At 21.5% G+C, this 15,008-nt stretch overlaps 2 protein-coding genes across 2 annotated transcripts; one reads left to right on the top strand and one right to left on the bottom strand.

Moving 5' to 3' along the window:
* Positions 1-292: 292 nt before the first annotated feature.
* Positions 293-4,884, bottom strand: LOC122511382 (mitochondrial import receptor subunit TOM22 homolog). The gene is made up of 3 exons (XM_043626582.1): positions 4,614-4,884; positions 1,504-1,609; positions 293-1,184 (listed from the first exon to the last, which is right to left on the bottom strand). Exons 1-3 carry the CDS (start codon positions 4,737-4,739, stop codon positions 979-981), a joined length of 438 nt encoding a protein of 145 aa, XP_043482517.1. The 5' UTR covers positions 4,740-4,884; the 3' UTR covers positions 293-978.
* Positions 4,885-5,626: 742 nt separating this feature from the next.
* Positions 5,627-12,997, top strand: LOC122511375 (DNA ligase 1-like). Its single transcript, XM_043626569.1, has 3 exons — positions 5,627-5,827; positions 7,869-8,681; positions 11,199-12,997. Exons 2-3 carry the CDS (start codon positions 7,931-7,933, stop codon positions 12,620-12,622), a joined length of 2,175 nt encoding a protein of 724 aa, XP_043482504.1. The 5' UTR covers positions 5,627-5,827; positions 7,869-7,930; the 3' UTR covers positions 12,623-12,997.
* Positions 12,998-15,008: the final 2,011 nt, after the last annotated feature.

Genomic DNA, 15,008 nt, shown 5'->3' with positions numbered 1-15,008 from the left:
CGAAAAAATCGCTCTTTTGAAAATAGTCGGAAAAAAGTAAAGAAAATCTTACAATCCGAGGTCTGAATTTGCTTATTTTTTGAAGCCTTCGAGTCAACATCGAATCTCTTTTCAATATTGTCATCTTTTGTATCTATCTCTAGGCATATGTCATTATATAAATGTTGCTTATTTAACAATTTTACTCTCTTTATTTCTACACATTCCTATAAAAGTATATTTTTATTTTATGGTTACAATTTTATTGATTCAAAATCATTCGCTATTGAAAATTGAGAAAAAAAATACGTTCTAGACTTGAAAAGAATTTATTACTATTCTCTATTCATTTCACAACAAAACAACGTATAAACAATTCAATTGATTCGGGACAATTCTTCAAAATCACATCAGTATCTGACGAGTCTACTAAAGCGATCTACAAAAATTTCACTGTGCAAACACAAGAAAAATGAAAATTGAGATCAAGAGCTATTTGGAAACAATTATTTTGTCTATAAAATGTCTTTTAGTTAATTAAAAATACTAACTTGGTAATTTGCTCTTTTTTTCTGACGCTAAAAAAAACAAACTAGCGCACAATTAAATTGCAGAGCGTATACATTAAAGAATTGATAATAATGCCACTAAATTGAAGAATGAAATAATCCTCATTGAGAATTACTGGTAAATTTATCAGCAGAATCCTTTGGTAGATGTATGTATGTATTTATATATATATATATGCTCCTTGTTCTATATTTTTCCATTCAATATAAACTTGGAATTGAAAATTTTTTGGGTGATTTTCTTTTTAAATGCATCTTTTCAAATTTGAAATGCCAGTGAAGAATAAATCTTGAGACGCATTACAGAAAAAAAAAATTTTTGTTTTTTTTTTTTGTTCGCAGACTTTAAATCCGACAATAAAGATGTGATCCAGGGTGATAAAAATTGATTGGCAGCATAATGTCACTTGCATCAAATGATTAATGTGATTTATCGGGGAATTGGTGGAGCCATTGGAAGTCCCGATGTTCCTGCGCTGGAAATTGCTGCATTTGGTCCTAATAAAACTTGCTTTTGTTGTGCGCGTTGAGCCTCTTCCATTTGTGCACGTTCTACTTCGAAGAGTATCGGTGCAACTAATATTGCCGACGAACTAAAGAAAAACCACGTGAGAGTACAGGAAACTGAATATAATTCTGAAATGAGAAAACAATTCACAATTAGTTTATAATTTTTCATTCTTTACATACAGTGAAACCTGTCGAAATGAAACTCGATTTTTTTTAAATTTTATTAATAGTAGGTAAATAAATTTTACAATCTTTAAAAAATTGTTATAATTTAATTTTATAATATTTTTCAATATTCCGTAACTATGTAAGTGAAAATAATTCTAGTTGGACATTTTTGAATACAAAAAAATTTACAATAGAGTTGCATTCCGTCAGGTTCGACTGGATATTAAAGAAAAGAAAAATGACAATGAAAAGAATTAGTAAGAAAATTTTGAATTACGCTTAACACAGGAACACAAACAGGAGCTCATGTTGTAGCTCATATTTCGTACTTCCTTCGGGAACATTTCCGTTAATCCTACAAGACGTTCAACTAAACTTTCTTCCTGAAAGAAAACAATCAAAAAACCTCCTTTCATTACCGTTACAATTTTTTTTTTTAGAAATAATCAATTATTTCACGAATTACTTTTGTATTTAATTTAATTTTCTTAGAAAGAATTGAAAAGAATTGATTTGGAAAAGAATTTTAGTACAAATTTTAGAAAATAATAGAGTATTAGAAGAGTTATTTAATAGCTAACTTCGCACTCAAAAATTAATTTTAAAAAAATAGCAAAAAGTAGATAAAAGACTGAAAAAGTAGCAATCGAAAAATTAAATTTCATCACTAAAATACTCGTTTTAGTCGATTTACAAAAATTATAAAAATTTTATTCTGCATTATATTCAATTATCTAAAATTTTAACTGAAATTTATTGTTAAGTCAATTCCTATTGCAGAGTTCTATGAGAATTCAATTATTTAAATACAAAAATAAATAATTGATTACTTTTTCAAATATAATACCTACTTGTAAAGAATTTTATCAACATTTTTCAAGATACTTGATTTCTTCCCAAGAATTTTAATGAAATTTTTAAAAATAATAACACTTTTCGAGAAATTTATTTCAATATTGTACCTATTAAAAATAATTAAAATCTTGCAAAGAATTTTATTACTTACAAAAATAATTGAATTCTTGCATAGAATTTTACTAAAATTTTTGAAAATAATTAAATTGTTTTCAAGAATTTTATTAAAAAAGATTGAAAATAATTTAATTTTTCGAGGAATTTTATTGAAATTGTATTAAAAATAATTGCATCTTATAAAGAATATTATTAAAGTGTTTAAATATAATTGAATTTCTGAGACGATTTTTATTATTTTTTTTTAAATTGAATTTTTCCCATAAATTTAGTGAAAATTGTATTGGAAATAATTGAATTCTTATACAAATTTTATCAAAAATTTCAAAATAATTAAATTATTTCGAATTATATAATTAAAACTGGATAGAAAATAATTGAAATACAAAAAAGAATTTTATCAAAATTTCTGTAAATAATTTAATTTCTGCAAAGCATTTTATTAAATTTCTTTAAATTAATTTAATTCTTTCTAGTAATTTTATTAAAACTGTTTATAATATAGAAAATTGTATTAAATTTAATGGAAAATATTTTATTTTTTATAAAAATAATTGAATATTTACCAGGAATTTTATCAACATTTTTAAAAATAATTGAATTCCTCCCAAGAATTTTAATAAAATTTAAAAAAATAATTATATTTTTCGAGGAATTCATTTGAAAATTGTATTAAAAATAATTGAGATTCTGCGATGAGTTTTATTATAAAAATAATTCAATTCTTGCAACGAATTTTATTACATTTTTTTTAAATGATTGAATTCCTGTAAAAAATTTTATTATTTGTAAAAATAATTGAATTCTTGAAAAGAATTTTATTAAAATTTTTAAAAATAATTAAATTCTTTCGAGAAATTCAATTTAAATTGTATTAAGAATAATTGAATTCTTATAAAAGTTTTATAAAAAGTTTTGTAAATAATTGAATTCCTCTAAAGAATTTTATTATTTGTGAAAACACTCGATTTGTGCGAAGAAATTTATTAATATTTTTAAAAATAATTGAATTTCTTTTAAGAATTTTATGGAAATTTATGAAAATAATTGAATTCTTGCGAAGAAGTTTTTTAAAATTATATTCAAAATAATTTAATTCATCTGAAGAATTTTATTTTTTATGAAAATAATTAAATTTCTGTGAAATATTTTATTATTTGCGAATATAATATTGAATTCTTGTGAAGAATTCTTTTAAAGTGTCTGGAAATAATTGAATTTTGAGAACCATTATCTTAAAATTTTAAAGAATAATTCAATTATTTCGAATAATTTAATTAGAATTGAATTTAAAATAATTGATTTCTTGGAATGAATTGAATTATTTATAATTATTTAATTTTTTTATTTAAATAATTGAATTCGCGAATAACTTTCTGAAAATTATTAAAAATCATTAATTTAGAAAAGAATTTTAGTTGAAAAATTCTGGAAAATAATTTGAGTACTAGAAAGACTTTTACCACTTATATAGTAACAAATTTTAGAAATAGATTTATGTGTCAAATAAAAATTTTAATTTTTTGTTTCAGTTTATTAATTGCAAGAAATAATTTGAAGAAAAAAATATTTCGTTTATTTAAACGGTCAAAACTTTAAAGAAATACTTTTTAAAAATACTTTGATAAAATTAAATTTTTAACAAATTTTCATTAAACTTTTTGTTTAAATAATTAAATTCTCCAAGAACTTTTTTAAATTTATTGAAAATAATTAATTTCGAGAGGAATTTTTTTAGTTAAAAATTAAAAAAAATAATTTAATTTTGGAAGAATTACAATTCAAATTCTTAGAAATAATAAAATTTCAGAAAGTTTCAAGTTTTTTAAAATTTTAATTGACAATATTCGACAAAAATATTTTAATATTTTAATTTTGTGGAAAAATAAATAACAATAAGTATTTAAAATGTTTTAAACGAAATTATTCAAGTTTTGAATGTAATTTAATTGAAAAAATTAGTTTTTGAATAATTTTTTTAAGATAATTGAATTCTAGGCTATAATTATAAAAAATTGAAAGAATTGGAAATTTTATTAACTGCAAATTTTGAAAATATTTGAATTTTACAAAAATTTATAATTGAACTTATAACCAGTTAACCTCAAAAATAAGTTTATAATATTAGTCCTTGTTTCATGCGATTACAACCAAATTTTCATTGAAGATTTATTTAGTTAAACAAACAGTTTAGTTTCAGACAGAAAATTTAATTCGATTCATACAAAAAATGAGTGTTTTTTTCCAAAATAGCTAAATTAAAAAGAAATGTAAAAAACAAGAAATAGAGAGACCGAAACCGATTAGGAAAAATCAAGTAATAAATTGAATAGTTCTGAGAGAAAGAGTAATTACTCCTTGTGATGGTCTTTAAGTAAAATTTATACATAAAGATGCAAAAATTGAATAAACTACCTCCTCCTCGTCTTCTTCATCGTCGTCAGGAAGAATAGCTTTGACCTCAGGTGATCTCATGTCACTGCTTCCCATTCCGCTGTCTAATTGTTCAATATCTGCGCTTGCACTAGAAAAAGGATCCATGTGAATGTTCTAAGATTTTTTTTGCAAAATTAAGAAACAGTTTTAAGAAACCTCGTGTTTCAACAATTTTTTTTTCCCCAGTGGGTTTTAACCTGCTTTTTAACCAAAGGCGAAATTACACATAGAAAACTGAAAACTTGAACACATACACAGATCACCACATGTTTTCCATGATTTTCATTTAATCACTTAAGAGAGCGCTGCTGTTAATTTCCAAGAAAAGGGCGGAAAATATGAAAAAACCTAATAATTAATTTGAGACAAATTTTAATTTGACAGCTATTTTCGGTTTCAATTTTAAACAATTGAATAACTTCCTTAAAATCTTGAATTTTTGACAATTTCCACAAATTTAAATATTTAGAATTTTCATTCTCATCATCAGTAAAATTCCAAAACCACCGAAGAAAAAAGAAAATTGTGGAATATAAAGTTCAGTTCACAATGGGCTATTTTTCTAGGGACTGTTTTTCTCCTCGCAAAGTTTAAAACCGATGTAAAAGTTTGTCAAAAACTGAAGGGAGAGAATTTTATTTACTATTATAGCTGTATGTAATAGTTATAATTAGGCCGAAAATATGAAATCTTTGAATCACATATCGTACTTTTTGTATGAGAGAGAAAAGGATAGAAACATCTTTTGTCCTTTTTTAATAAAAGGATATTTGATATTTCTATCTTTTTCTCTTTAATGTAAAAATTAAGATATGTGATTGAAAGGTTTCATTCTCCTTCGGCCTCTTTGTTTAAATAATGAAAGATTATTAACTTTTGTTGATAAACAAAATTGTTTTTGTTACTATTTTTTAAAACTGTAATTTAAACGTTTTAAACCTTCCGCTCCCTGTTAGTGTCAGTGTTGCCACACTTAAATTTTCAACACTTGCAAAGCTTGCAAACCTTGCAAAATGCAAACCAATGCAAACATTTCGAACAATTTTGAAAAACGTTAGTAAAAAATGTCGCAAATATTATCAAATGAGATTAAATTGTTAAATAAAGATTCTTCGACTGGTAATAAAGTATTACTGTGTAATATTAAGAAACTTAATTATGCAGTTTTCGCACAGTGTCAATGACTGCAAAAGGTATAAATTTTCTTTCAAGTTTGCAAAAGATTTTAAATATAACCTACAATTATTCACGTGGTGATTAAATTTATTAAATTAATTTAATTTACAGGCTTCGCACTCATCTAAGTACTAAAACCTACTACTATTCACTTATTTTCTTCAATAATACAATTCTTCGCCAGAATTCAATTATATTTCAAAATGAAATGAAATTCGTCGCCAGAATTCAATTATTTTTCAAAATTAAATGAAATTCTTCGAAGGAATTCAATTATTTTCATAATTTTCACAAAATTATTAGAATGAATTCAATTCTTCTTTAAAAAAAATTCAATTCAATTTTTCAAAAAAATTCAATTATTTTAATAAATTTTAATAAAATTCTTTGAAATAATTCACTTATTATCAACAAATTTTTTTAATTTCTTCACAAGAATTCAATTATTCAAAAGAATGCAATTTTTTTAAATAAAAATTTTTATAAAATTTTTCGCAAAATTCAATTAATGTCACGAATACTAAATTTTCGCACGAATTCAATTATTTAAAATGCAATTATCTAAGAAAATTGATCGAAATAAATCAATTAATTGAAATATTTTAATAAAATGTATTTTTTAAAGAAGTTAGTAATTATTGTCAAAAATATTGATAAAATTTGATAAATGAGAATTAAATAATTTTCATAAATAATTAAATTCATTCCAAGAATTCAATTATGTTTAATACAATTCTAATTAAATTTTACGAGGTAATTGAATTATTCTTTTAGATTTTAAGAAAATGGTTCACAAAATTCAATTATTTCCAGAAACTTTAATAAAATTCTTCACACGAATTCAATTATATTTGCAAATAATATAATTTTTCACAGAAATTCCATTATTTTCATAAATAATAAAATTCTTCAGATGAATTAAATTATTTTGAATATAATTTAAAAAAACTTCTTCGCAAGAATTCAATTATTTTCATAAATTTCCATAAAATAAGAAGAATTGCATTATTTTCAATACAATTTTAATTAAATTCGTCTAAAAAAATTCAAGAATTCAGATTTTTTCTTAAATAATAAAATTCTCTAGAGAAATTCAATTATTTACAAAACTTTTTATAAAACTTTTGTAAGATTTCAATAATTATTTTTAATACAATTTAAATTGAATTTCTCGAAAAAATTTAATTATTTCGAAAAATTTTAATTATTTTAAAAAATTTTTATTAAAATTCTTGGGGAGAATTCAATTATTTTTAAAAGTATTTATAAAATTAATGATAAATATTCAATTATTTTTATAAAAAATAAAATTTTTTCCATTAATTTTAATACAATTTTCTATATATAGATATACAATTTTAATAAAATTCCTTAACAGAATTAAAGTATTTTAAAGAAATTTAATAAAATGTTCCGCAGAATTCAATTATTTTCAAACGTTTTTAATAAAATTCTTGAAAACAATTCAATTATTTTTAAAAATTTGAATAAAATTCTATGCAAGAATTCATTGTTTTTTGTAAAGTAATAAAATTCTTTGCAAGATTTCAATCATTTTGAATAGATACAATTTTTAAATGATTCCTCGAAAAATGTGATTATTTTTATAAATTTAATTAAAATTATTGGAAAGAAATCTAGTATCTTAAAACATGTTTATAAAATTCTTTACAAGTATTAAATTTGAAGAAGTAATCAATTATGTTGTCAATTATTTATTTTTGTATTTAAATAATTGAATTCTCATAGAACTTTCCAATAAGAATTGACTTAACAATGAATTTTAGTTAAAATTTTAGATAATAATTAAATATATATCGGCGAATAAAATTTTTATGATTTTTGTAAATCGACTAAAACGAGTATTTTAGTGATGAAATTTAATTTTTCGATAGCTACTTTTTTTAAAATTAATTTTTGACTGCGAAGCCTGTAATTTATAGAAATGTAACTGTATTGTAAAGAAATATTCTTTTAATTGTATGAAAATACAATTTTTACATTAAATTTTTAATTATTAATTCAGATCGATTAGTAATTATAGTCGTTTATTCACAGATTCTTTGATTATAAGTATTTATTTCAAAACATATTAAATTTATAAAAAAAACCAAAACACAATGAATCATTGTGGAAAAAGTATCCTGTCCGAAAATAACTTTAAATCACGAGAACTTCAAGTTTCATCGTCGAGTGATGAATCAGAAACTAATGGGAATAAAAATTATTCATTTGTTAACACTGAAAAGAGATGTCCGCACGACTTTGAAGAAACTAATTTAAATTCTAATGCTCCTGCCGAAACACTTAGAGATGCAGAAAAACACAGGCCTTTAAATTTATCTCCTGTGGAGAAAAATATTTTTCTCAAAGTCTCAACACCGGAAAATAAAAGAATAAGATTTCATTCTCACAGCGATGGAGAGTTATTTACTGAAAGAGATTCGAAACATTATCAAATTCATTTAACACACGAATTGAAAGTACAGCCGAAAATTGTATCCAACATAAATATTGCCGAATGCTCGGATTGTGGTGAAATTCAGAATTTACTGGAAAATGTTTTAAAAGAGAGAGAAATTGTAAATTCTGAATTTAACTTAACCACAAATGATTCGCATGATGAAAGTCAGGAAACTAATTATTCTCAAAATTCGTCTATCGATAATGAATCTCCTGAAAATTCATTGTCGGATTTTATGAAAGTTCCGGAAATTATTTTAGAGAAATTAAAATCATTGGAAAATGTTATAGATCAGGAAAGAAGGGAAAAAGGTACGAGTGATCATATTAAAAAGTTGTTTCCACTTTATCTAAGGAGCAGTGATTCAGGAAGCGAACTTTATACAAAGAGGGAGATTTATTTAAAAGGTAAAAAAAACAAAGAATTATTAATTTAAAATTTTATAATTTAATTTATTAAATTTAATTTTTTTAATTTCAATTTAATAGAAAATAATTTACAGGCCTTGGATTGACTTTAAGGAGCAAAAAAATCGTTTTTGTCGATTCAAAGTAATGTCGAAAAAATCGATTATTTTATTCAGAGTTTTCAAAATCAATTCAAATTCAATTTCCAAATAAATTTCTGATATTTTTTAATATTTTTCTTTAAAAAAAAGATTACTTTTAAAAATTTGTAATTAAATTTTTGAAAAACTTTAAATTTATTTCAATAATAAAAGTTCAATTATTTCTAAAAATTTCAACTCTAATTTTTCTAAAATTTAACTATTTCTAAAAATTTCAACTCTAATTCCTCTAAAATTCAATTATTTTCTAGAATCTTTAACTGAATTTATTCAAAAGTTGAATAATTTTTTAAAATAAGTGTCTAAATATTTTTATCAAATATTATCAATTGAAATTTACAAAAAAATTTTATTTGAAACCTTTCTGAAATTTATTAATAATTTCTAAAAATTTATACAGTGAATTTTTCAAAATTCAATAGAATTTTTAACTAAAATTATTTTTGAAATATTTTATAATTTTTAGAAAATTCTTCGAAATTTTAATTATTTAAAAAAAATTCGCTTAACAAAGTTAAAATTCAAAAAACAGTTCTTTAGAATATCAAAGTTATGCAAAAATTAAAATTGTTATACAATTTTAGTTTAAAACCTTTTGATATTTAATTATTTTTACTATAAACTCTTTTAATGTTTATGATCCCCAAGTTTTAAACGTTCAAATGAACGAAATATTTTTTATTGAAGATATTTTTAGAAATTACTAATCACAAAAAATTTAAAAACTAAAATATTTACGGTTAAAAACTCAGTTATTAATTTTTTGGATAGTGACGCAAAATAATTGCAATAAAAATTTAATTTGTAGAAGAAATAAATGAATTTCGTTCATTTGAACGTTCAGAACTTTAGGATCTTTAATGTTTCAATTATTATTTGCTAAAATTATTCATTAAAATTCTTCTCTAGATTGATTATTTTTAATAATTTTCAAAAATTTTTAAATATTTAAAAAATTTCGAATAATTAAACATTTTAATTTAAACTTTAAAAATAATTTTAAAGTTTTTTGAAAATTTAATTATTTAAATAAGGAAATTCAATTTTTTTTAAATAATTGTAAATTTAATTATTCGTATTTTCTTCAAGATAAGTATTAAAGTGAATTATTAAAAATATGTAACCAAAAATATTAGAAATAATTGATTTTTAAAAAATTGCAACAAAAACAGTTTTTTAAATTTGTTTTTTAAACATTTTTTAAAATATTTTTTGAAAGATAATAGATTTTCAAACTATTTGTAATTAATTTTTATTCAAAAATTTCCAAATAATTGAAATTTATCCAAATTTTTTGAAAATAATTGAATTTAAAAAAAATATTTGGCAAATACTAAAAAAAATCAGGTTTTTAAAAAATTTGTATTTATTTATTTATTTAAATTTTCAAAGTTCCTAGGGCTAGTTAGCCCTCCAAGGAACAGTACATAATATACAGATTTAAAATACGTATTATACGTATTATAAATACGTAAAATAATTTTTCCAAAATTTCAATGATTTTTGGAAATTTTGCAATTTACTTAAATAAATACTTCAAAAATTCTAAAAATTAGTCCCTAAATTTTCGAAAATAATTGAATTTCTTAAAAGATGTTATGGATAATTTAAAAAATTAATTTTTTGTAGAATTTCAATTAAAATAATTTTGAAATTATTGCTTTCTTCAAAATTTAAAAAATAGAATTTTATTTTAAGTTCTTTGGAATTATTTTTCTTTTGTAAAGTTATTCAAACTTTAAATCTTCAAAAATTTATATTTTAAACCTTTTGACATTTATTATTGTTTCTTAAAAATTTCTCCCAAAACTCTTACAATATTAAATTATTTATTATTTCCAGAATTGTTTTTTAATTCAATTTCTTTTTGATAATTTTTGGAAAGTTCTTTGAAGATTAAATTATTCAAAAATTGTCGACTTAAAATAAAATTTTTCTCAAAATGTCGATTATTCAAAAATTCTTCAATAAAAATTACATTCAAAAATTTAACCAATTATAAAAATATTGAAATTAAAAAAAAGTTTTCAAACAATTGAATTGTTCGGAGTTTTGTAATTTTATTGTTTCTAAAAATTTATATCACAACTTTTCCAAAATTCAATATTGTTTTCTAGAATTTTTGTTCTCTAAATGTTCTCGAAATTAATTATTTTTAATTAACTTTGAGAAAGTTATTCGAGAAATTTATCAAAAATAGTCGAAAAAGTCATAATATTCGAAGACAGAATTTATAAAAATTTTAATTTAGATACTTTATTTATTTAATATATAAATTATATTATTAAACATAAATCGAATCATCTGAATTTTTATTTACCTACTTATTTTTTAAAAATTAATTTTTAAATTACAGATCTGTGTAAGAAAAAATCGAGCAAGTCCAACGCAGTTGTCGATAATAGGAAGAGTGGAAAAATTGTCAAAATTAATCATCGTTCTCAGGAAAATAATAATTCCAAAGAAAATTTAACCATCGATGAAAATAATACACTCGCCAAAGAAACAAAAATACCGAAATTCGAAATTAGATGTCAAAATTTACAAACTGCGAATGAAAATTTAGTTTCTCCTGAAGAAAATATTTCCACTTTGGAGAAGAACGATTTATTAGCAAATAATTCAGAAACTATTGAAACCAAAACTGTGGATGAAAATTTAGTTTCCCCTGAAGAAAATATTTCCACTTTGGAGAAGAACGATTTATTAGGAAATAATTCAGAAATTATTGAAACCAAAGAAAATTCACAAGATGAAGAATTAAATTTATCTTTTCGAGATGAAGAGAAAACTGAAATATCAACAGAGGAGGAAAATTCAGATGATCTTGATGACAGTGTTTGTATTTTGGATGAAATTAATGCAAATACACAAGTTTCGCCGACAGGAACGTTTGTAAATATTCGCAAGCAAAAAAAGCAAAATTTTATCGAAAAAACGGAAAATATTGATAAAAATTTGACTTATAGTGTAGAGTGTTATCAAAATAAACAATCGTCTCTAGACAATGAAAAACTCTCCCCTAAATATAATTCCACTAATATTGCCCATAAGGATTCAATTCTATTAACGAGGAAGAATTTAATGCAGAAAAAATTTCCAGATTCACTTGAAGAAAGTATTTCTGATGAAAATAAAAATAGTAATTTATCGAAAGTGGAGGAAGATCTAAGAGAAGAAGAAGAGGAGGAAGAAGAAGATAAAAAAGGAGAAGAAGAAGATGATGAAGTTGATGAAAAAGAAGAAGATGATGAAGAAAAAAACAAGGAAACTAATATTGAGAGTGATAGTGGAATAGGAACTGAGGAATTGGAAACAATAGTTGAAGAAGAGGAAAAAGAAGAAAATAAGGAAATTAATATCGAAGATGATAATCGAATAGTAACTGAGGAATTGGAAACAATACTTGAAGAAGAGGAAAAAGAAGAAAACAATGAAATTAATATTGAAAATGATAGTCGAATAGTGGATGAAAAATTAGAAACAATATTTGAAAAATCGTCAGAAGAAAAAACAAGTTCACAAAGTCGAGAGAAAAGTCAAGAGGCGAAGAATGATACTACTTCAGAAGACGTCGAAGAAAACAGAATAGCAGAAACACAAAATTCTAATTCATTCATTATCAACAATGTAATTGTGAATAGAACTTCAGGCAGGACAATTTTGCAAATCCCCCTTCAAATCAACGAAAATAGCGATTCGATAATGGAAATAACATTAAAAATCAAGTGCGGAAAAACAGATAGTAAAAACGAAGGAAACAAAACTTTGAAATCGTGAAAAATATTAAAAGTCGAAAAATATCAAGTAAAATAGAATTGAGTAAAAAAAAAATCAAGTGAAAAAATATTTATTAAAAAAACAAAGTGAAAAAATATTGAGTAAAAAAACAAAGAGAAAAAATATTGAGTAAAAAAATAAAGTGAAAAAATATTCTGTAAAAATTATTGATATTATTTTACAATTGTGCTTAGAACCAAAAGTATATTTTTTATATTATGCCATTAATTTATATTTGTGATCCTAGAAATTTATAAGAGACTGAAGATTGTATATTTATATTTATATTTTTATATTATTATTATTATTATTATTTGAAAAAGTTACTGTTTGAACTATTGAATTTAATAAATAACTTCTAGTCCAATGTTAAAAGTCAACTTGTTTTCTATATTTTTGTTATATATGTAATTTACTTCCAAACCAAACTTATAAAATTATATTAAACGTTTTATATTATTCATGGTCATGTTTATCGTATTTCTGAAAATTTCCTATGAATTTCAGTTTTTAATTAATTCGCTAAATCACTATTTCATTAAAATTACAAGTAGTAATCTATTCAGGTTCAATTAAACTGTTAATTTAATAACGAAAAAAAATTTAAACTTAAGTGCTACGTATTTTTTACTACTTCAATAAAAATATGTATATCAAATTTTAAAAAATTTAGTAAAATATTTCAAAATTAATGCAATAAATTATTATTAAATTAAATTCAAATGTTAAATATTTAAATGTGTAATATATTTTTTCACAGGAGTGAAAACTTAAAATTGTCAATTTCAAACCTTCTGAAACCTTCTTCCTTATCCTGGTAACAACTTCATAAAATTCTAAATCTTTATGAAATTCAATTATTTTCCAAACTTTTGGTTAGAATTCTTCAAAAATTCAATTACAATATTTAAAAATAATTTAAAAAAAAATCACTTCTAAAAAATATAAGTAATTCTTCCAAAATTGAATGATTTTCTATAATTTCTAGAATTTTCTAAAATAGTTCAAATTGTTCAAAAACTTTTTAATTAAAAAGAATATTTAATTATAACTTCTGCATTAATTGAAATATTAAAAAATTAAGTTGAAACCTTCTGAAATTTAATTATTTAACACAATTACTACTGTAATTGCTCCAAAAATTCAATTATTTCCTAGAATTTTTAATTCAAATCATTTCACAATCAATTATAACATATAATAATTGTTAATAATTTTGAGAAATTTCTTTGAAAATTGAATTAATCAGAAAGAAAAAGAATAGAAAGTTCAATACGTCTAAAATCAAATTGTTTTCAATTCAATTTTATGAAATTTCTATAATTCGATAATTATTCAATTGAATACCCTATTATTTAAAAATTCGAAAATTAAAATTTGTATAAATAAATAATTATTTTCAAAAAATTGAGTTAAAATTGTTAAACTAAATTCTTTAAAATTGCAGTAATTTAAATTATTCGAAAAACTGAATTGTTTCCGCTTTTTAACTAAACAAGAAATTCCATGATTTACAGATTCTGTAGAAACCCTAATTTTTTATTATAAAAATTGAAAGTTAAATTTGCAAAATTATATTAAAATAATCGCTTTTCTGAAAATTCCTTATAATTAAAGAAACCAACAAAACAATACAAATTGGAAATTTTCAGGCTTCGAACTCAATAATTAGTTTTAGAAAAATCTTTAAGACTGAAAATTAGTAGTAAAAAAAGTAGCTACATATCGAAAAAAAATTAAATAATTGAATTCCTGTGGAAAACTTTATTAATTGTAAAAATAATTGAATTTTTGAGAAGGATTTAATTAAAATTTTTGGAAATAATTAAATGATTTTAATGATATACAATGAAAATTTAAAAGAAAAAGTTAATTAAAATTATATAATAAATAATTGAATTCTTGTGGTTTTCCACAGGAAATCAATTATTCAATAAAATTTATTTGTAAAAATAATTGAATTTTTTGCGAAGGATTTTTAACAAATTTTTGTAAATAATTTAGGTAGTATGTTTAAGAATCGTTTTATGAAAATTTAAAAGAATAATTCAATTATTTCGAATATTCGATCATTTTATTTATGAAAATAATTGAATTCTTATAAACAAATGTTATCAAAATATTAGAAAATAATTAATTTTTTTCAAAGAATTTTTTAAAAATATTTCAAATAATTGATTTCTTATGAAAAATTTTCTTGAAAGTATTTCAAATATTTTAATTCCTCTGTAAAATTGAATTATTTATGAAAATAATTGAATTTTTGCGATGAAATATTTTATTAATTTTTTTTAAGTAATTGAATTCTTTTGAGAAATTTTATTATAATAAATATTGAAAATCATTGAATTCTTGTGATGAATTTTATTATTTATAAAAATAATTG

Source organism: Leptopilina heterotoma, unplaced genomic scaffold, assembly GCF_015476425.1.
Source record: "Leptopilina heterotoma isolate Lh14 unplaced genomic scaffold, ASM1547642v1 Lhet_121, whole genome shotgun sequence".
NCBI lineage: Eukaryota > Metazoa > Arthropoda > Insecta > Hymenoptera > Figitidae > Leptopilina > Leptopilina heterotoma.
The sequence above is the reverse complement of the archived record's forward strand: the minus strand, read 5'-3'. Positions and strand labels throughout refer to the sequence as shown.

What these genes read in the sequence shown, in the direction of transcription:
- LOC122511382 (XM_043626582.1), bottom strand. Translation starts at nt 4,739, where the DNA reads ATGGATCCTTTTTCTAGTGCAAGCGCAGATATTGAACAATTAGACAGC. An exon ending in ATGAAGAAGACGAGGAGGAG is followed by an intron (nt 1,610 to 4,613) that starts GTAGTTTATTCA and finishes GTTTTCTTTCAG; the next exon opens with GAAGAAAGTTTAGTTGAACG. An exon ending in TTTGTGTTCCTGTGTTAAGC is followed by an intron (nt 1,185 to 1,503) that starts GTAATTCAAAAT and finishes TTCTCATTTCAG; the next exon opens with AATTATATTCAGTTTCCTGT.
- LOC122511375 (XM_043626569.1), top strand. Translation starts at nt 7,931, where the DNA reads ATGAATCATTGTGGAAAAAGTATCCTGTCCGAAAATAACTTTAAATCA. An exon ending in GAGGGAGATTTATTTAAAAG is followed by an intron (nt 8,682 to 11,198) that starts GTAAAAAAAACA and finishes TTTAAATTACAG; the next exon opens with ATCTGTGTAAGAAAAAATCG.